We start from the raw sequence: 23,294 nt of genomic DNA on the forward strand, positions 1-23,294 counted from the left end.
ATGTGTATAAGAGACAGTATATATATATATATACATATATAGGACATTCAAATTCTGATTTCATGAAGAGGTAATTTCAGGGTTTTACTAAATTTGCCGCATTATATTTCAAAATGGTAATATCATAATCTGGAGATCATGGGTTCAAGTCCCACCCGAGAACAACTTGCGATTGTTTTTGCAATTATTTTCACACGTACTGAGTATTCAGTACATTTCCATGTCCGGTAGGGCAAAATTACACTTATAATATCAGAATTTACTTGGTCCGAATCTTTAGGTAGGTAAATACATTTTATGTTTATGATATTTGTCTCTATACTTATAAAATATCATAATTGATGATTATTGTAAACGCAGATAGTGATGAAATTGGATCAACTCAACAATTCATGACATAACTGTGTTTGTTAACCTGCCAATATATATTATATCCTCATGTCCAAAACAGGAGTGATATGACATCACTATGCCCGTATTATGGGCAAATCAAAGTTGGAACAGAGTACGGTATATGGTTTCAAATTCCCCTTAATCTTAATGCATTGGTATACACTCAGTTCTTAACATCAAAATAAGTGCCTGTTACAAACAGAACCGGAAACCTATACACATTAACAATATCAGAATCGGTAGTTAGAAAAACCTGCTTAGGCAAAACAACACTTTTTGAAAGTCAATATTATTAATGCAAATTTCTTTAAATCATGGATACAAATGATTCAATTGATTAAAAAACACGCCCATGATTTTGACAACACGATCATAATTAACTCAAAATTCATAGAAGCATTTATATAAAAATATGCTTTTATGTACAGCATATATGTACAAAACCTATACTCTTTATTGTATTGTTAAATTTTAACTTTATCCTGACACGACAGATGAGGGTTAATAAAAACAAGACAAGAATTCATTTGAGAAAATTTGTGTTTACAGAACTTATCTCTAAATTCTAATATCAAAATTCTGTTAAAATTTAAATACCATGTGTTAACATAATACGAACACACAATAACTCTGGATACCTTATAGCTGACAATGTCAACCAACTGCTTGTGATTTTCTGTGTTCTCTCTTACTGCCTAAAATCTGGCCTACGTATCAACATTTCAAAATAAAAAAAAACTATGTTCACTTTGAATCTGTAATAAAACATCTATCAACTTCTAATATTTTAATGAAAAAAAATTAACTGTTATGGTGTGATAACAGAAAATAGATGAACAGACAAACATTATATATTACTACACCACAAACTGAACCAGATGGGTCTTCATTTTATAAATTGTATTTGTTTATTTATAAAGCGCTTTTTTCCAAGGTCAAAGGATCAAAATACTTAAGCATTGCTGCTGTAATAAGCACAGGAGCAGGCAAGATACCCATTTATACTCCTAAATGGAAATAAGCAATGAAGAGTGCCTTTCTCAAGGACTCAAGCGTGAGATTAACGCATCGACTTTGAGGTTAGGTAAGCACAGCATTGCTGCTGCACCAAATCACTTCAATCAGTTGGGTTGAAAACATACATGAAATAAATTTTATCATTTTTGTCTCTTTGACATATTTACTACGTCTTATTTACCAAGTACCTATCAGCACAAAGTTTCTTTTAAAACATTTCACTAAAAAATTTAAACATAATAGAGCACAATTTGAAAAATTGATATTTTAGGATAATGTTCTTTTTCATTTATTCAATCCAGTCCCAAGAGCATGTGAAATTCTTGTGCCTTCCCATAGCATCTAATCACCATTCTAATAAATGTTACTATCTTTTGCTCCATTGCCCCATCATATACATATAAATTTATATACCTAAAATATGATCAGTAACACTATAATATAATTATACATGCACATAATACTGTTCAACTTTGGAAATATATCTGTACACAAAAGAATGTTACCAAAATCACATTTGTAATACAATAACTTTTGTTAAACCTAACTACAGTCAATTATATTTATATTTCTGGAATCATAACACAGATCTAAAGGATGCTTCTATTCCCAGAGTTTACCAGAGAGTAGAAAATGTAAAAGGTGGGTCTACAGTTGCATCCTATGAAATTAATATACTTATATTTTATCAAACATAATAATACATACAATAGGCCGAATAAAAAATAAAAAAACCATGTTTCTCATGCCTATTTATGCCATACCCCTATGTACAGCATACAGAGAGAGTTTATTGCAAAATGTGCTAAGTAATCAAATTATTATTATTACAAGCTTTTTTATTTTGGGTCAATTCAATTTTCTTTAAATTGCCATGATGCAAAACTAGAAATTGATACTGAAATTAAATCATCATAAGCAATTGGCATCCAATGCTACCTGCTATATCGCTTACATATGCAAGCAGAAAAGAGAGAGAAAATAAAAGCTTATGTATTCTTTTCAAATAACCCCAATAAGAAACACATGATTTTTATATTTTGGCCTAATAAATTAGCAACTATTTAAAAAAAAACCTATTTTTACATTATTGTCAAAAATTGTTATAAACAAAATTAAGTAGAATTCTGTAATATGTTTTGGATAAATGAGATAGTCAGGTAGTTGTATATTTGGTATACAGAGACTCAGTTCACACTTCAAGATGCTGATACAAATGATTTTAAATTAAATCGCTTTTCAAGCACTGGTGGGGCAGCATTGGAGGGGGCCAGGGAGAAATTTCCTCCATCGGACAGGCATGATCTCCTCGTCAGATTAAATTCTTAATTTGGCGAAAAATCCAAACAAAGTTATTGTGATTGCCAATCTCTAATAACATGGTCAAAGAGCACAATTTTTGGTCATCCTAACAATAAAATCTACACTCATCAACCTCACCAGAGATATTATTCCATAACCCTGACGGAGGCTCTAGACGACCCCTTGGTTTAGACCCATGACAGAGGCTCTAGACGACCCCTTGGTTTAGACCCATAACGGAGGCTCTAGACGACCACTTGGTTTAGACCCATGACAGAGGCTCTAGACGACCCCTTGGTTTAGACCCATGGCTGAGGCTCTAGACGACCACTTGGTTTAGACCCATGATGGAGGCTCTAGACGACCCCTTAGTTTAGACCCATGACGGAGGCTCTAGACAACCCCTTGGTTCAGACCCCTGTTGAAAAATTTCTGGGGTCACCACTGTTTGCAAGGTTCATCGATTAAACTTAAATTATAAACAAATGTCAAACTGATAAGATCATTACAGGCAACAGACATAAGGAGAAGGTAAGACAGTGGGCAGATGATGAAGAAAAGAGAGCAACGACAGGTGGAGACAAAAGGTAACAGACTGAAATGGGTACAGAGGGCAGGATACATTTTATCAATTAAATCAATTTCATTGTCTTTAAAAATAATTTGGATGGGTGACAAAGGATAGGTAAAATGGAGTGTTTATTCCAGCAAATCTGGTTGCTTATATCTCTAAATAATCGAGACTTAAGACAACTTAAATTTTTACTACATAAAAAGTTGATAGCAATATGTTCAAAGGCTTTTCTCCCTTCCTTTTCTAAATTCATTAGATCAGGCTAGCATCTGACATTCACCCTGTGCAGATTAATTATTCAAAATTTAGATCTCATAAAAACTTCTTTTCTTACACCATATTTTTAAAGCTGTCATACTGGAATAGACTTTAATGTTTCAGCGACTACGTGTCTTCGTGACCATTCACCTGTCTGTCAATAGCTCTCCATACTGACCTCCGAACATGTAGTTGTCATCACCAATAGGAGAATGCCTAGTAAAAAAACAAAGCCAATACAGCCATTAAAATCAAGAAGTATGTCCTATCACTACTGAATTAAATTAGGTAATAACTGCATTTCATTGCCACCTAGTAAGAGGTGCAATAGTTTTTACTTCTTTCCTGGGACTATAACACACTTGCCTACGAGTAAACTGTAACACAGATCGAAATGATGAATATAGGTAACCCCGGTTCCATTCCAACTTTTGTTTTCCATTTTCAGCTTGAGGGCTAATATGCAAATTCAATATAGCACAATACAGATAACATTATTGTCATAAAAATACCACACCAAAGTTGTGCAATATGGCCCATGAAAGTCTAAATACTTTCTTCAATTGGTCTTCTGGTAGTAAGTACAATACAGATAACATTATTGTCATAAAAATACCACACCAAAGTTGTGCAATATGGCCCATGAAAGTGTAAATACTTTCTTCAATTGGTGTTCTGGTAGTAAGTGTAAATACTTTCTTCAATTGATCTTCTGGTAGTAAGTACATACTTTCTTCAATTGGTCTTCTGGTAGTAAGTACAACAAATTAGTTACCGTATTCAATATCTTGTTGTAGAGTTAAGCAACTGACTGACAGTAGCAAAAGTTTGATACTTACTCGCTGCCGTACTCGGTTTCACGCTGCACCCTCATCATGTACTTCTTATGTTCCTGCTCAAGGACAATAACCTCATTCATGATAGCCTGTACCGTCTTGTAGCAAGACTTGTGATCCTCAATATGAATATGGGGCTCGAACTCAGGCCCTTGGTACACGCAATCAATCACACAGGAATCTGGACAAAATGTAGAAACAATGTTTATATGAGAATAGACTTTTTATTGGCCACATGTGACTTGAGATATGCCATCCCAAAACCAGCATAATAACGCTACTGTATATGTTATACTAAGTAATTAGCATTAGAATATACTTTTAATCATAACTTTGGTACTAGCAAATCGATTCTGTAAATCGATTTTGTAAACTCAATGTTCAAAGTTACAATAAAGATGATTTGATTTGATCTGATTCCTGTAAATGACCAATTAAAACTTATAATATGGAGAATATGAATCAATTGAAAAGTAAATATTAAAATTTACTGAATTTATGTCTAAGGAATGGGAAGATCTTAAAGCTTTATTAGTTTACCTGACTTACCACCCCCCCCCCAACACTAAACTGTATTGTATTGATGTACATTTATGTTCAATAAACGATGTGTTAAAAAAAAAAACCCCCAAAAAAAACCAATCTGATTTAAATAGAAATCTTTCTTTATTATGGATACTTAATCAATGTGATATTGTTCTTCCTTAAGTTCTAGTTAACAAGTTAAAACATGTTTAAAATATAAAATAATATGAAGAAATTATATACAAAATCCAATGAAAATTGGTAAACACAAGAAGCAAGAAGAAAAAGTTTTATACTAAATCAAATTTTTGAAGGAATGCAAAGTTAAAGAATTTATTGAACTGCAAGTATCTGTTCTATTTTGAAAAAACAAATTTTGTAAGGTCAATTTTCATTTTTGGGACATTGATTGTGGTTCTGGAATGGCATGCCTCATATTCACCCAAATACTTGCCAGCCTGTCATGAAGCCTGCAAAACCCTCATATAAGCAAATAACGCATTAAATTGCTTATATAAAAGATAATTTAACAACATTTATTAAAAAAAAAAGATCAAAAGAATTTTGTTTTTGCTGACTGACTTTTAACTACGAAACTCCTTGAATTATTTCCAAGTCAATTTACGTTTTCAGAAGAAAAAAAAGCAAATTTGTTTGTTATTGTACACTACTGCTGCCACATGTCATGACCTCTGAAGACCTTTAAAAAATAGAATTATTAGAAGTATCAAAATGTATTGTCTAAACAATACATAATGTATCAACACAGGCAACTTTCCTAAACACAAGAAAGACGATGTTCATAATAAATAGCCTGATATTTAATAAAAATCATTAACATTTTAATAAAATTAACAACTGAATTATTAAACTAACAACACAACAGCAACAACAAGAAAAATAAAAACTGATATTTAGAAAATAATAATCATAATTCTTAATGACTAATAATAAAAACAGTTTAATTATAAAAAATATTACAACTGAAAAATAAATCTGACAACGATCATGAAACTGCAACAAAATAACAAAACAACAACAACAACATTAATATACAATAAACCAACACAGCTCCTTGCATGTACATACAACCACAGTAACACAGATTTATACGTTAAAATATATAGCATTATTTAAAACAAAATGTACAATATTTGAAAAAGCAAAGTATTATGAAAGAAAACAAAACTCAACTACACTACTTGCAACACACAATTATACCAGTTAATAAAAAACAAACACACACTAATGGTAGTAATATAAGTAGTAACTACATCAATAATAATCTGAGGAACACAATACACTGCAACAGCCTATAGTCACAATTTTATGGCCAAAACGATGTTAAAGAACAAAAAAAGCATGGAAATTTGGCAAGCGATATATTATTGCTTAAAGGTATTTAAAATTATAATTATGTTTGCGAATCAGGGTCGGTCAGATGGCAAAATTCGAGGGTTCTGGTAGCTAAAAAACAAAATAGATTTAAACTGTTGGAAGTCGATAAACTTATTTGTTCCTAAATTCTTATAGTAGTGGGAGATCTGTCTTGCCAGCTTATTGTGTCGTCAGCTAGGAAGATGATCAAACGATCTTGATATTTTTTAGGTTATTTTACCACAATCTTAATCAATCTATAAACATGATGTTAAACTAAAAGAAAAAGATGTGTGACATGAGTTATAATAATTATCAAACCAAACAGCTTACAGAACTTATGATTGCAAAGCACACTAATTGTGTTGGCTCAGGGACACCTGAACTACTAATGGCTCAAAAGGACCATTCTGTTCACAGTATTTTAAGTTGGCTCAGGGTCGCACCAAGAATGTTCACACTTCCTCCTTTGCGCCGGGTTTCTGCATGAAATGTTATGGTATAAGATGTTAAAATGGACAACTATCAAGACGACCTTGGCCACCACGGTTTTCGTTGAGATATGATGATGAGTCGCCCAGTACTCACATTGCGGGACCTGAGCTGACTTTATAGTCAGACCAAATTGAAGTAGCCGTTGGGTAGGCTTAAAGTTTATTGATTGTTCACTCTTTAAAAAAGGCGATCCTGAACCAACGCAACTACAGTATTAAGTGTGGTTGGGCTCTATAATATTCTATACCTACAGAAACAACTGTTAAAATCAATAAATATTGATTATATATAAATATAACATTATTTTCTAGACTGAAAGACTCCATGGATCTCTATACGTATACATGCATAGATACAGCACGTATATTAAAGACATTAACAAATTTTTTATATATAAATTACTAATTTATCTAAAATCACCATGCATAAACTAAACCAATAGTATAATATAGCTCATTAAAAACATAATATTAAATGAAAGTTTTTTTAAATAATATTAAGGTCAAGACTGCAATAACAACACTGCAAGTTATATTGTTATTTATATTACATTATATAAATTTAGGTTAATTGAGCCATCGACCGGAGTCCCTGGATTTATATCCAATAATAAAAACACCAGAAAGAAGAAAGACGTACTATAAATGTTACAATAAGCACGGTGAATTTTTAAGCATTTTTGTGTTACCATACTTAATATAATTATAATAATAAAAAAACTATTTTTATATAGCGCAGAATGCTAGAAACCTCTATGCGCTTTACATTAAAAGCAAAAGTCAGATCAGAATTAAAAGAAAAGATGATAGAAAATGAGCGAAAATCTTTGTGCAATTAAATCAACAATCACAAATTTATCAAAATAATAACAGGTTAACTGGAGAGTGGCACATAATTCAAATTGTGTCATTGCTAAAATGGTAATATGTATTGTAGTACATGTACATGGCTACAGTATTTTAGTCGTTATAGCTTTACTAATTTAATTAGTGTATTTATTCAAATAAATGACCCGGGGTGTTTATTGTTGAGAAGGGATTTTTGAGGGGGCATTAATTCGAGGGAAGTGTTATTTTTTATTTATTTATTTATTTTATATACTTGAATAACACAAAAAGTTCTTTAATCTAATTTTGTATTCATTTATTAAGGAATAAAAGATAGATACAATATAATGTATCAATCATATAAAACCAAATACTCTCAAGTGCATATTTGACAGTGGCACTAGAGAGATACTTTTGAATTATTTACGGTATACTGATAATATAGGACACAAAGCAATGACAAATATCGATTACTAACAAGAAATTACTTAAACACCTAACATGCAGGCAGGCTATGGATCCATTATGTGGCTCTCAAGAACATCATTCATCTTAAAAAAACATAACATATACATCAGGGGTGGGCATAAAAATCGGTCGGAGGGCCAACATGAATTTTTTATTTAACACCGCGGGCCACAACCAAACTTTGATGTTTCCAGTGAGCTTCCAAAAACCTCCAAGCACTGCTTTTACATCACGTTATTCTCAGTTTTAATGTTACTTTTTACATATGATTGGTGTCGGACCGTAAAAAACAAGGTGTTTTCTAGACAATTTTGATTGGCGGGCCGCAAACATAGGGTTTTAAATTCATTGTCGCGGGCCGCAAACAAATCACTACAGGCCGTACAGGCCGCATGCACCCGCGGGCCGCACTTTGCCCACCTGTGATATACATCCTACATGGAAAGCACAAAAAAACATGTAAAGAAACATGCATAAGAGCAATTACAATAAGTCTGCAGTAAGAGAAATGTAGTGACACAAGATTACTGGGGGAAGCCATGCATAACAGGAATATAGTCAAACAATATTAATGGCAGAATGTGTAATCATTCTGGGATTATATAGGAATTACTTAAAACTGCATTGGGAATACGTCTTTGATTAAGAATACAGTACAAACCAGTGGCAGATCAAGGAATGTGAAATAGAAGGGGTCCAGGGAGGTACTTTGACAGTGGAGGGGCTATACCCTCAGTCAATGGAGGGGCTAATACCCTCAGTCAATGGAGGGGCTAATACCCTCACTTAATACTGCAAAACCAGGAAATTTTGTGCGCATTAAACTTTCGCGAATGGTCCTGATTCGCGAAAATCTTATGCCGCGAATAATTTTCAGGTCACATGTTCTATGTTTCAAAAAAGATCGGTAGAATACTATCTGATCCTTGTGAATCTCGAATCAGTTTCACAAAGGAGATATTGGTCATTATAAATCACTAAATTACACCAAAAATTAATTTCAAATTTTTTAAAGATGATAATGAGCAATAAACAGCAAGAATTGTTGTTAATTCAAGGCTTAAACTCGCCGACGATGATGCAATACAGATCTAGGGCAGGCCTAAATGGGGAATCCCCACAAACTGCAACATGTTCGTGAAAAGTTAACAAATTCAACATTAAAAAAATTGTATTTTAAATTATTTGGTGGATTTTATTAAATGTGTATAAACTTAATAGAATGTACAGTATTTCAATTATTATATAAATATTCTGACCTTAAATTCCGATGTTGAGCTCAAAAAATTTGTAAATTCTAGGCCTATTCTAACCTACTCAGTAAGCATACTGATCAGGGAGGTTCTGATCATCACTGCATGTGATTGCACATGTGCAACCACTGCGAGGTGTATACTAAGAAATTAAAATAGAAACTTAATTTTCGTACCTTGACATACTACGATGTTCAGTCATCATCAATTAATGTGTTTGAATCAATATAGGCCTACAGGAATAAATATTGTTCATTGTAGGATGCTTGAATACCATCCAAGTTTAGGATATCGTATGAGTGAGTATATTGTAATGTAAACTTGTGTCTTTCTTAACTGTGCCTGGGATGGCCAGCTAAGTCCTGGTCCTAGCAGCTGAGGTAGGCTGCAGGTTTATCGCGCCTAGCCTAGGCCTAGCTATTGTAGCCTAGACAGTGGTTGTAGGCCTATCCAACCTAGGCCTAGAACTCACAATACGATATTTTCAGCTATTGTATGGTATTCCACTCATGAATAAAATTTAGGCCTTTTGCGATTCACGAAAGTTTAATGTCGCGAAAACGGCGAAAGTTTCGGGTTTTACAGTATATGGTTGTGCCAGAGTGACACTCTTAGACTTAAAATTTCAATATAATTTTTTTTCCAATAAAAAAAAACAATTTTGATCAAATTAGCCTAAATTTGCCACTGAAAACATATATAAAAACTATCTTGGAATAAGATGCATAAGAATAAACAGGAAATACTGTACAGGAACGGATGTCAATTGAGAGTACATTGAGAATACAATTCATAGAAATGAACTTGTATTGAGGATGCATTTGGGATAAATAGGAATGCATTGGCCCTTGGGAAACAGTAATGGTCACTGATTGACAATGCATTGGATACTGCCAAGCACTGGAAATAACAAATAGGAATCATTTGTATTTGTGGATACAATGGTAATTCTGTAATTTTTAAGCAAACACTTAAAATAACATTTATGTGATGAAATCAAGAATTTTCTGTTAGGACTGGTCTGTCAGATACTGTAGACATGCTGTGCCGAAGGTCCCAAGGGAGGAATTGAGTTAGTGTTGTGGTCAAGACGCTTGCCTTTAAACTCCATGGTCCTGGGTTCAATTTCTGCGACAGCAAGATTTCACCACAACTAAAAACTACACTCCCTAAGCCTCATTATGAGACTATGTTTATAAAAGAATAATTGGGCTCTGTGAGAGAACAGTAAACTCCTGAAGAGGTTACCTGATATAAATATAGATAATTAAGAGAAGCTTCTGGGAACAATTTAAAACACAATACACTAAATGAAATAACTCAAAATATATTTAGAATAAGTTTAATTGCAGCTGGTTATATGCAGCTTGATCGACACAGACACCATGTTAAAGTCTTATTAAACACACTTGAAGACCAAGAATGACATTTGAACTTGAGTTTGAAAGAAGTATATAAAATTTACAAGAGACCAGAAAAGAATGCTTGATGCTATTGGTACTCATGCACAGAAAAACAGACACACAAACACATGACATATAAACTCACTGAGGTGGGTTAGACCGTGATAGATTTCCCACGCAAGGTCATCTGTAGCCAGCAGAACACCAACATAAAAAAGACAACACTGGTAAAATGTACAAACATAAATGCTTGTGGGAACACCACAGAGAACATATAGTTGTTGCTATTACCAGCAACATTTTAAGTTAGATCATAGCAGTTAGAAGCTTGAATATTTGGAAACTTTAGAGAGCCACAGCATTAATTATTATATTCTCCTACAAATTCTGCACACTATCTTATTAGTCAAGTTGAGTCTGTGTTAACTGAGATAATAGTTAGAATGATAACTATAACAATGATAACATCAATAATATAATTATAATAATAACAATAAATACAATTATATCAGTATTAATAAAAATAATGAGCATGATGATTAACTTAAACCAAATATGATTGCTTACCCCGCATCTTTTCAAGCTTGTCGATGTTTGCAAGAAACAGCGAATGTATGCGCTCCATCTCACGGTCAGAATCCACATCAACTTTCAGACAAGTTCTGCTACTAAAAAAAAGGTTGGAAACAAAAGAAACTTTTGTAAAATGTGATAAGGATAGTACATTTCACAAATTAATATTAATACCCATAAATAACTCAATCCATAATCTTGGTTCAAGTCTTGGCAAATGAAATGGTTTTTTCTCACAATCAAAAACAACTCCATTGCCCAAGCCTCATCATAGCAAGAGTTTGTGTAAGTAGAGCACTGTGTGTTTACGTTGGTGTTGTGACAAATAGAGGAATTGCCAGTGAAGTTTTTTGGCCTTTGTTCCTAAATAAGGAGAGACTTTTTAAACGGTGTTTAGCGAACCCTCTGCCCACCAATACTGATAATTTCCAATAAAAAATAAAATTTTATTTTTGCCCAATTAGTGCACCAGACGCCATAAAAAAATGGAAATTTTTCTTCATTTTTCTCATGCCCATCGCTGCCTTGAAATCTCCAAAAATAAAATATGTGTATTTTTTCATAATTATAAAAGTTTAAAACATTTAACCATCCCATTACTACACTGTTTACATTCAACAATAACATTTTATTTTTATTTTCTCCTCCATTTGGAAGCCTCTGGCAAAACCAAAAACCATTTGCTAAATAAGAAAACAAAAATTTTTTTCCCACCCTCCTTGGACGATCTTATTAAAAATAAGTTAGCGAAAGAAGGTACAAAAAAAGTCTCGGCTAAATTATAAAAAAAAATAAATAAGCACAAACACAAGCGACCCACCTGCCACTGGCTGGAGTGCAACCTTCCACTGACTCTGATTGACATTTACAACTGAACAAAAAAAGGTTAAACATGTTAAAAATATATTTTGCTTGAAACGATTCACACAAATATACAAAAACAAAATAACATGTAATAGTTATTTTTAGTAATTATGTTATTTATGTTATATGAATTTGATATCTAAAATAAATGAATGAATTACCAGTAATAGTTACATGTATGATAACATATAATTACCAGTAAATTAATTTGTCCAGCATATCAAATTATATTTTTGTATTACAATATTGGTATAAACATCAAGGACCTCAAATTTAAGTATGTTGTGCACATCAACCAGTTAAATAGTTATCTTGCATTCTATGCATTACTATTTATCTACCATCAATCTACAGTCTTGTTTCACATGAATGTACCAATCTGGTCTGGTCATGTAATAACAAGAAAATCATTCATTGAAAGCTAATATTTATGATGTAATATAATATCATGCTCATACATTAACACATTACATCATCAGCACATGGAAGGCACTGATTAACTGATTAACTGCACATATTATTTAGATTAACTGGTGAGAAATCATATGTATTTGCTTAATAATAAGGAACCTACATTCAGATATCAAACTTTAAGCAAATACTGTAAGTCATTTTATAAAAAATAACCATAAATGAAAAAAAAAAAATAAATAAATAAATAATAATAAAAATAATAACAACAACAATAAAGTACTTATTAAGTTGTAATGATGTACTGTATTTTTTGTATAATAATGCATCTTTACACATGGTGTACAGCTATAGAAAAAGTCCTTGATTAAATATCTATCACCACTGAAAAAAATGTGGTAGAGTCATGAATATTCATTAGCTTACCACATCCACTGTCCATTAATGTAGGCTGCTGGGTGGTAAGTCATGAGTCGGTCATGGTTGCTGCGGCAAATATTTGATAACACATCACCCCTACAAGAAAAAAAAATTGCGTAATGAAGGCCAACACTGATCAAACAATACTGGACAATACATACTGTACATATATATAAATCTATATTTCAATAATTTGGAAAATACTTTTTACAACTTATCATCACTTTATGATGTTTCATTGGAAAAGTGATTGTTAACTCAAAAGTTACAAACAATGTTTCAATGGATGAAATCAAAATAAAAAACTGGGATAATTTAAAAACATATTTATTGTGCGTGAATACCTACATAATTAATAACGATCATCTTCAAAGTTTAAACCATAATATTAGAACACCAGATATGTTTTGGGATTCTTGAGCCTGCATATCACTGACAAGTTTTCTAATGTTTGGCTATATGCTCGTTAATGCTATCTTTATAAAAAAAAAAATCATAAAAAATGCCAATAAATCGTATGGGGGTGTTCAAATCTATCAACCAAATGTAGAGTCAATAGATGTTTTGCCCATGTTTTTTGTTTCTGTTTATATTTCAAGTTGTCCCAATCACAAATTTGTTTTCTTATCTTGTCAGGTTTTTTGCCTTCTTCCTTTTCTTGCATTTTTCTCTTACACTTTAAAAAATGTTAATTTCTTTTATATCATTATGCGAAAAGGATGTTAATAAATGTTAATTGACATATCATGACATTTTTTATCCAATTTTAAATTGATTAAATAATCTTTTTACTGCTGATTTCTCCTTTACCATTTTAACATTTTTATTAATTTTTAACTCTCTTGGGTGTTTTAAAATATATTTCTATTTATACATGTAAGTTTTTACATATGTTTGGCATTGTTGAAAATTGGTTTGAGTGTACGCTTATAACATCATCTTGCTTTCACATGAATTTCTGTTATCTTTTATGGACAATAAAAGCTATTTTAAATCTTGAAAACAATGTTGGGCAGTGCATTCTTTGAAGTAGACTTATAGCCAAGTACGAAAGTGAATCACTCAAATTCTGGTTTACCACATTTTTTTGGATGGATCCATAACAATTGACGGACTAGTATCAATATTAAAAAAAAAAAATAAAAAAAAAATTGATTCTTTATACAGGTTGCATGACACCGGAATAATAAATAACTTGTTATAGATCAATATACTTGAGAATAAATTTTTAATGGCAAAATTATGTTGTTATTGTAGCTAATTAAATTTACAATTAGCATACTTCATTATATTTTATATACTGTAGAGTAGAAAATAATACAATAAAGGTACGAGGACTGGTGAAATTGTGTTCTCTTTGCACGAAGGTCATTAATAATAGGAAATAGTATGATAGTATAATAGAAAATAGTATGATAGTATAATAGAAAATAGTATGATAGTATAATAGAAAATAGTATGATACTATATGATCAATATATTGTCTAAAATCATAAGCCAGCCATACCATGGCATAGGCCGGAGGGGGTTGACGGACTAGCATCAATATTTAAAAAAAAAAAAAAAAAAAATAGATTCTTTATACAGGTTGCATGACACCGGAATAATAAATAACTTGTTATAGATCAATATACTTGAGAATAAATTTTTAATGGCAAAATTATGTTGTTATTGTAGCTAATTAAATTTACAATGGCTAATATATAGTTGAAAACATTAACATTAAATTGAATTGTATTATTGAATTGAATTTATACTTTTTATAATATATTAACAATATTTTGTTATCATTAGCATAATTCATTATATTTTATATAGAGTAGAAAATAATACAATAAAGGATACGAGGACTGGTGAAATTGTGTTCTCTTTGCACGAAGGTCATTAATAATAGAAAATAGTATGATACTATAATAGAAAATAGTATGATAGTATAATAGAAAATAGTATGATAGTATAATAGAAAATAGTATGATACTATATGATCAATATATTGTCTAAAATCATAAGCCAGCCATACCATGGCATAGGTCAGATGGGGTTGACGGACTAGTATCAATATTTAAAAAAAAAAAAAAAAATAGATTCTTTATACAGGTTGCATAACACCGAATAATAAATAACTAGTTATAGATCAATATACTTGATAATAAATTTTTAATGGCAAAATTATGTTGTTATTGTAGCTAATTACATTTACAATAGCTAATATATAGTTGAAAACATTAACATTAAATTGAATTGTATTATTGAATTAAATTTATACTTTTTATAATATATTAACAATATTTTATCATTAGCATATTTCATTATATTTTATATAGAGTAGAAAATAATACAATAAAGGATACGAGGACAGGTGAAATTGTGCTCTCTTTGCACGAAGGTCATAAATAATAGAAAATAGTACGATACTATAATAGAAAATAGTATGATAGTATATGATCAATATATTGTCTGAAATACCATGGCATAGGCCAGAGGGGGTGTGTGTGTGTGTGTGTGTGTGTGTGTGTGTGTGTGTGTGTGGAGGATTTTGCTGCTACATTTCCATACATTCCAGTGCTTTGATGCACACTCTACTCCTCATAACACAACTCGATGTGTTATGAACAATAATTTGCCATTTATATAATAACAACTTTATTTTATAACGGTCAAAAAACTCGTTCACCCAAGTGGGTGTTCTTCCACGAGGCCGTATGGACATTAAACAAAATAATTGTGTTAGATTAAAATAATTAAGTGTTAGTACAAAGAAAAAACAAATATATATAATACATAATAATGGTTATTACATTACTATGTTTCTTTTAAAAAGTTCTAGTCTTTTAAAAAGTTTATGTGGTTATATTGCAAGGACTATGCACTTTACATCAAATAAATGAGTTTTAAAATAATGTATTAGAAAAAAAACTGACAAAGGTGTTATGGCCAATAGTGGACAGTCTCATTGGGTTATAATCTGCTTCTGCCCGGCAACAATTTTAGACCTCTACCTAGGTAGTGCATTACCATATTATTATTGATTTAATTGTATGTACTCACCATTGCTTTTCATCTACGCTGTTGTTTGCCTGTACATACAGCACACGTTCTGGTTGTATCACTTGAAACATCTACAGATATATCAGCGCATAAAAAGGTTGAAATGTCACAAGATTAGAAATTGAAATATTGTTATTCAAAAAGAGTATCAATCTATCTAATGAATAGCTGTCAAGTAATAAATTTAATATTATCTAGAACTTATATAGGGCCATAATGCATAAGCCCACCCTTAAGCCCATTCCTTAACATTTGAGTACTGTATAAGCTTTACTTGTGCATAAGCTTACTACTTCCAAGGTTTGCAACAAAAATTCTATTATAATATTTTAGACTTTGGACTTTCGGTGTAATCACCAAGGATAGCCCACAGAAGTCTAGAAAAAGACTTATTTCCAGTGGGATCCTTCTGGTGGTGACTGGGCAGTACACCGGGAGACAATCCCTTACTCTTTTCCGAAGAGTGTACTGCGTTTTTAACATGCACATGGGTCATAAATGCACACGGGAACAACGGCTTAAACGTCTCATCCGAAAGACAGGCACCAATGGGAATTGAACCGGGGACCTAGTGATCTCCACGGCTTAGCGCACATAGTGGCTACCACAAGATTATCTGACTGAGCTAGAAGATTAGCCAACTGAGCCAACTTAAATAGTGGTTCATGCCTATAAAGCCTTAAATTATCCCACCCGCCTATGTATGCCTATATTTAAAAATGATTCTAAAAGCATAATGCGTATAAATTGTTTGGAATTTGAATGTAATATTGAAATAGGTAAATAGCAGGAGAGATAATTTGAAACTGAAAGGAAAAATGAAAACAATCTATAGAGGGCACACTGCATACAAATATCTTTGATCTTGAAACTGCTTTCTTTGCATTTTTAAATTATTGAGTTGTTGACATAAATAAATCTTGAAATGAGTGTGGTGGTGGTTGTAATTACAAACAATGGAATAGTTCTTACATATTGCATGTGGAAGGAGTCTTCCTGAACCTGTTCAACTGCAAGGATCTTATCCACAGATATAGTACACAACGGTGAACTTTCTAGCAATGTAAAAAGATGCATCATGATTAATATATACAAACAGGTATGATAGTTCTGCTGGTTGGACAGTTTGACATTACAGTACAAGTCTGTAAAATTACAATAATAAATACAGAAACTGTTCTGTACGGTTAAATGGGTCACCTTTTGTTAAATAATTTTACAAGTAAAAAAATATATGCTAGGCGGAAGGTATATAACAGTGTATGTAGGCTTTCATACTAATTCATTTGTAAGATAATCCTTAGAACCTATCCTCTTGAAAAAATAAAGCATTTGGAAACATAAACTAACATTTATTTGTTGTTTGCTATTTGGTATTTATATAGCACTTCCCTTTAGATTACAAAGTGCTTTGTTTTCCCTAGTCATTGAGTACACATGCTTAATTGTGTTACTTCCAATTTTGTTGCAGTAGCATGCAAGCCACTATGTACCCATCTGCTAAAAGAGACCAGTGAAGTGCACAGGGAGGGATTTAAGCCCCGACCTGGAGGTTTGAAACCAAATCGTTCCCCGCTGCACTAACCACTGCCACAAAGCATTACAAACAGTGAAAATTGCTTCTATTGATAGAGTTGTGATGAGAGAATACAAAACAAAGATGCTATACATCAGAACATCCACATCCTTTGAGGTATTTTTACCCACTAAAAGAGGCAAATATACATAAAATGTTCAAACACATGACGATACGAACAGAACTAAGATTTTGGAAATTGAAAACCTAAAGTCATAACACTGCCCATAAGTTTTTAGCCTTACAACAGCAGAAACATACCTGAGCCTTTAGAATATGTCAGCTCATGGTTGGTGAGGCGAAACCACCGCTTTTTGAAGTTCTTGACTGCAAATAGTTTCTTTCTTCCCTGTGCCCGCTTAATCATATACCTAGATTTAAATGAATCAAGAACCCAAAAGAGGTTTGAAATATATAGCAAAATTTACTGAGTGCAATATCCAATTATTATAAGGTTAAATAATTAATATAAAATAATAATAATTAATATGAAGTTTAATTACTTCATTTAATGAAATCGTGGTTCAGAGCACCAATAATTGGATGAGAGTGACATACTGGTGAATGAAATATAATAAAAAATAAATAAATAAAAAAATATTGACAAGAATGATGAGTAATAACTTACCCCTCTTTTAATATAATCGGAGCTTCTGGATCTTTTGCATTAGCATTACTTGATGATGACACAATATCAAGAAACTAAAAAAAGCAGTATGTTCAATTATAAACAATCAGTCACCAGAGATAAAGAAATAATGAAGAATGATGCTTCTTTTTTAAAAGCTAATGTGTAAGGTACACATACATTCTTGTAATAATAGGGATTTACAACCAATTGAACACTACTTGGTCCTAAGGTGCACTTAAATTACAGGTTTTTCTGTACCGTATCTTTATACGGAAATATATGAATGGGTAATAACAAATTTTACCTATTTGTTTACTGTGGAGTAAGTCATTGTTTATAGCGCTGGTTATACTGTTATTCTTGGCCTTTGGATTTATAAACTGGCACAAAGTAAAACCTCCAATTCCAGGAGGGGAGCTATAATCATTAATGCGCACAGACCAATACAATTACAGCCACGTCCTACCAGGCACCATAGGTGAAGACAAACGTAAAGTGCCTACCAGATACACACAGACAACCATAGGCAAAGTGCCTTGCCCAAAAACACAAGCAATATGCACAGGGAAGTTACAAAAAACTGACCTCCCAGTTGAGGGACCAAAATGAAATCGATGAGCCAACTGCTACAACATACAGGTCTTCCTCCAATTAAAGACCAGTAGGGACAAAGTTTTTCAGTCTTTAGCAGCTTTGTTCTTTAATCAGAAAAATATTGATAAAGAAAAAAGTTTGACGTTCATCTGGGGCTAGAGAAAAGTGGTTGTTACTTAGAGGTCTTTAATTGGAGGGGTCTTTAATTGGAGGTGGTTCTAAATTGGTCATTAATAGCGGGATTTAGCGATGATTGTTTACAGGCGGTCACGTGACCTAACTTGAGTACACATGAAAAACATTATAGTGCGATAGCATAAGAAAAGATAATGTTATGGTTGCGAAAACAACCACCCACTGTTAACGTCAGAAGTAAATGGCTAGGAAAGGCAATACGTTCAAAATAGTATTTATTTACTTATCCTAGCATTCTCCTTGGACTGTATGCTTTAAAATTCAAGTGATCCTTCATAAACCTTAGTTGTCCCTAACTTCGCAGCATAGTTTGCGGGTCGAAGACCATCATGCATACCTTACCATGCCGTAGATGTGCAGGGGCCAAGGCCTAACATTTTGTCGAAAGATCTCAATGTTCCAGTATCCATTACAGAATTAGTAAAACATTAAGGCAAAATTCTTAAGTTTAATTTCCTATCAATGATAATGATATAATTATGATCTTTACAGCAATAAACAAGGGACAGCCGCGATAAAAATCTTCATGTAAAACATCGCTGTGTCAGTGGATTTTTTATATACAACACCCAAGTTAGGTAACGTGACGTCCATCGCCAAAATCCCTCTATTGGAGGTGGTCATTAATTGCAGGGAGAGCTGTAGTTCATCATGAGCCATGCTACCTGTCATTGATCACTTACCCTTCTGATTCCAGTCACATGCTCAGCATCTAAGATAGAGTCATATAAAGGAACCATGTACGACTCTTTTTTAACGCATGTGGGACTCTAGAAAATTCAAACAAAACAGGTTTTATTCATAGATACTGTATAAGAAGTAAAAATGTTGTTGCTGTTACATCCACAAGCAAATAACACAATAACAAAAGCATATGCATATTATTAATAGTTTTTAATGCTTGTGGTACTCCATGTAGAATGGCCCTATAACTGTTATACAGTATCAAGTCATTTTGAAAAGCATCAACAGTGTGTATGCCAGTATTTAACATTGTTATTTTTGACAGGCAAAACTTCCAGTTATCTTTGGCTGATACAACATGGTACTTTAATAACAAGTGTGGACATATTATTACATTATTATTAATGCAAATTAAACAGAAGCAGGAAGTTATTTTGTGCATATCATGAGCTCAACAATCTAAAGATAAACAAGTGCTGTGTTTGTAAGAAATATTGAATTTACAATTGTAAAGCTTTTCATTTCCATAGTATATTTTAGGTGGATTTTGTAATCAAGTATAGATTAGCTGATGTACATTTGATTTAAGTTGTAAGGTATAGTAGCTTATCTGTACATATTATTTATGACCTTTGACAATAATCTTTTATCTATTTACAAGTTTGAAGAAGCAACTTGTTATTCCATGACATCTTATCTTACTAAAACTGTGAACAAATAACTAGAATTTCAAAACTGTATATTTTTTACTGTGTTTGACAATAAAGATGAAATTGAATTTAAAGACTGTATATATAAATACATGTATATATGTACATAATTATATATATAATTACATACATACATATCACTAAATATACAATTATAAGGAAAAAATTGTTAGACTAGACAATAGAAACCGAAGCTTTGCACTTACCACTACCTCTTTCTTAACATGATTTCCTAATGTCTGTATTGCTTTCGATATGAGGGTTAACGTCCGGGCTACAAGCGTATCCTGGAAAAAAAAAAAATAACTAAATCATCAGCATCAGTTATACATAATTCAAAAATATCTTAAAAGTTTCATTTAACATAAATTTTTTGTAAATGGGTCGTTCACATTCAACAATGATTTCTTGTCAATTTTGGGGCATCCATTTCTCATATTTGAATATAATTTTTTCTTAAAGCCAGAATGATATGTCCTACAAATGAACTTTGTAAGCCAGTGGATGGGTCATGCCTCTTTTCCAACCAGTTAAAAAAAAATCATATTAATCATTCCTGAGTTTTTCGTCAGACACTTCTTCCATGTCTAAGAAAATTCTTTTGTCTAACAATCCAATTTTTTTTGCTTCCACAGTCAGGGTTCAACATTAACGTTTTTCTAAATTATATTGTTAAAAGTACAATTTCTTGGGTTTAGCATCTTTGGACTGGAAATTAAAGGAAAATTTATAAAGATAAAAAATATAGGTGTTTATCCATGGCCACAGAAAAGTGTTATAAATTTGGAGGTGATCTTCACTAAGAAGTAAGTGTCTCTAAGTAAAGGAAGACCTTTTAACTTAGCAATTTAATGTTTTAAATGAAATTGTATTGTATTGTATGGTGTATTTTTTCCAGACAGTATATACTTTTCAATGTGGAAAAGTGTATAAATAGCAAGAACTAGTAAAGACAGAACTAGTAAAGACAGACACAACAATTATACTAAGATTTCCAGGACCAACTTTTCGATTTTACTGATCCTACGGAAACATGTCTTTTTTTTAAAATCCAGATTTACACAATCAAACTCTGCTAACATACAAATCTTAATCCTCCTCTATCATTCAAACATCACTGTTCAGATCATTTATTCAGAAATGTTGATTATTGGATACGGAACGGTCGTGAGTTTTCCTAAAATTGAATACTGGTGCAATATAAATGCTCATTATTATGATTACCATTGGCCAATGGCATGTGGACTTCCAAACACAAGGAATCAAGAGCTTAGTTGGCATTTCCTTAACCTAGTGCAATATAGGAAAACTTTAATTCCGACTCAATACCTTCCAACAGGATCTGTGTTTCAAGAAGGCCAAATAAAGTGTGATGACCATGGCTCACTACAGTGTCATCAACAACAATAGAACTTAATAATATATTATTATTTCCATTGTTAATTTCATATTATCATTATTATAATTATTATCATAATTATTGCTTTTAAAAATGAATATTAAAAATAATGACAATAATAAAAATAATGACAGCAATAATAATATTTAATGACAATAATAACAGAAATCATAATATATATTATTTTTCCCCTTATGTAATTAACAATCAAGAACTTATCTTACTGGATTATCTTTCCTAAGCTTGAAGAGTCTGGGTGAAAGAATGGCGGGAGCGAAGAAACGCAAGAAAACAAACCCGCTTACTGCTGAATACTTAACATCAGGATTATCTGTCAAGTCAATAACAATCAATCTGCCAATCAGAATCAATCGATTACATAAACCATGAATCATAATCATCAACATTATCAGCTGACATACCTACTTTAAAAAATATCCACACAGGATTTATATATTTATTTATTATAAATTCAACACATCAACAATTAAATACAAAAATTATAAATAACATACAATCTTATACAAAAAAATATAGCTTAATGATGTGTCTAGAGAGGATAATGCGCTGTAAGCCTGACACCTACATTAATTCTCTCTAAACCGATAACCTGAAAAAATACATTAAAATACATGTAGAAAATTCATAACAGATTTTTTTTTGGTATAAATTTATATATAAATATTTGATATGATGTTATGAAATAAGTTACAGAATATAATAACATAAAATAAAATTATTATATTTAAACTTTATTTTCGATGCGAAACATAGCAAAACATGTGTAAAAATAATTGGATTAAAAAAAAAATTTTTTTAAAGGTAAAAAAAATAGTTTTTTAAAAGGTGTATTTACATACTGGGAAAGTGGCTTTTTGCTTCTTCTTTTAAAGCATAGAACACTTTGCACATCCCACGTGGACACGCCATCGCAGAGTTAACGATTGACATAAAGATCTTTTCAACATAATCTTTCAGTTTTACCTGATTATTAGACAAAAATAAGAGATCAATAGTTAAAGACACCTAACCATAAATTATCAAATACAAATTAATAATATGAACACTTATACAACACATAATCCACCACAATGAAAGAGAATAATAATATGAACACTTATACAGTAGAACCTCGTTTTTACGTACCCCAGTTATATGAACCCTCGGTTTTACGTACGCCTCGTATCGACGATGACGTCATCAAAAACCAAGAAAATATTCAAAACACACGGCTCTTTTCAGAGCAACCATAAGTAAAAAGACTATAACAATAAACTATAACAATAAACAAACCATAATGCAACATATTTTCATTGTGAAAGTTCGGTTAGCAGGTAACAAATTAAGATTAAATGTTAAAAAAACAGAATATATGATTCTAGGAACTCCTCAAAAATTAAATAAGCTGACTAACATGGATATAAACATTAATATAGATGAATCTGTGAATGTTGTTATTCA

At 31.8% G+C, this 23,294-nt stretch overlaps 1 protein-coding gene across 4 annotated transcripts in view; it reads right to left on the bottom strand.

The window, feature by feature from the left end:
• Positions 1-1,917: 1,917 nt before the first annotated feature.
• The window catches only part of LOC117100498 (ras GTPase-activating protein 3-like), a 52,668-nt gene continuing 31,291 nt past the window's right edge, over positions 1,918-23,294 (bottom strand). Inside the window, exons 12-25 of one of the 4 annotated variants that reach the window (XM_033240215.1) lie at positions 22,694-22,817; positions 22,058-22,164; positions 20,641-20,721; positions 19,724-19,810; positions 18,249-18,322; positions 17,882-17,991; positions 17,017-17,099; positions 16,045-16,115; positions 13,003-13,092; positions 12,122-12,172; positions 11,296-11,393; positions 10,874-10,915; positions 4,384-4,561; positions 1,918-3,760 (exon numbers count right to left, since the gene is read on the bottom strand). In XM_033240215.1, the coding sequence (XP_033096106.1) occupies positions 3,691-3,760; positions 4,384-4,561; positions 10,874-10,915; positions 11,296-11,393; positions 12,122-12,172; positions 13,003-13,092; positions 16,045-16,115; positions 17,017-17,099; positions 17,882-17,991; positions 18,249-18,322; positions 19,724-19,810; positions 20,641-20,721; positions 22,058-22,164; positions 22,694-22,817 (1,266 nt within the window). In that variant the 3' untranslated portion in view covers positions 1,918-3,690. Of the gene's footprint in view, positions 3,761-4,383; positions 4,562-10,873; positions 10,916-11,295; positions 11,397-12,121; positions 12,173-13,002; positions 13,093-16,044; positions 16,116-17,016; positions 17,100-17,881; positions 17,992-18,248; positions 18,323-19,723; positions 19,811-20,640; positions 20,722-22,057; positions 22,165-22,693; positions 22,818-23,294 lie in introns of all 4 variants that reach the window. The other 3 variants (XM_033240214.1, XM_033240217.1, XM_033240216.1) reach the window with 3 other exon arrangements.

Source organism: Anneissia japonica, unplaced genomic scaffold (genome assembly GCF_011630105.1).
Source record: "Anneissia japonica isolate Jap-2015-1 unplaced genomic scaffold, ASM1163010v1 scaffold685_len2926416_cov193, whole genome shotgun sequence".
NCBI classification, from domain to species: Eukaryota; Metazoa; Echinodermata; class Crinoidea; order Comatulida; family Comatulidae; genus Anneissia; species Anneissia japonica.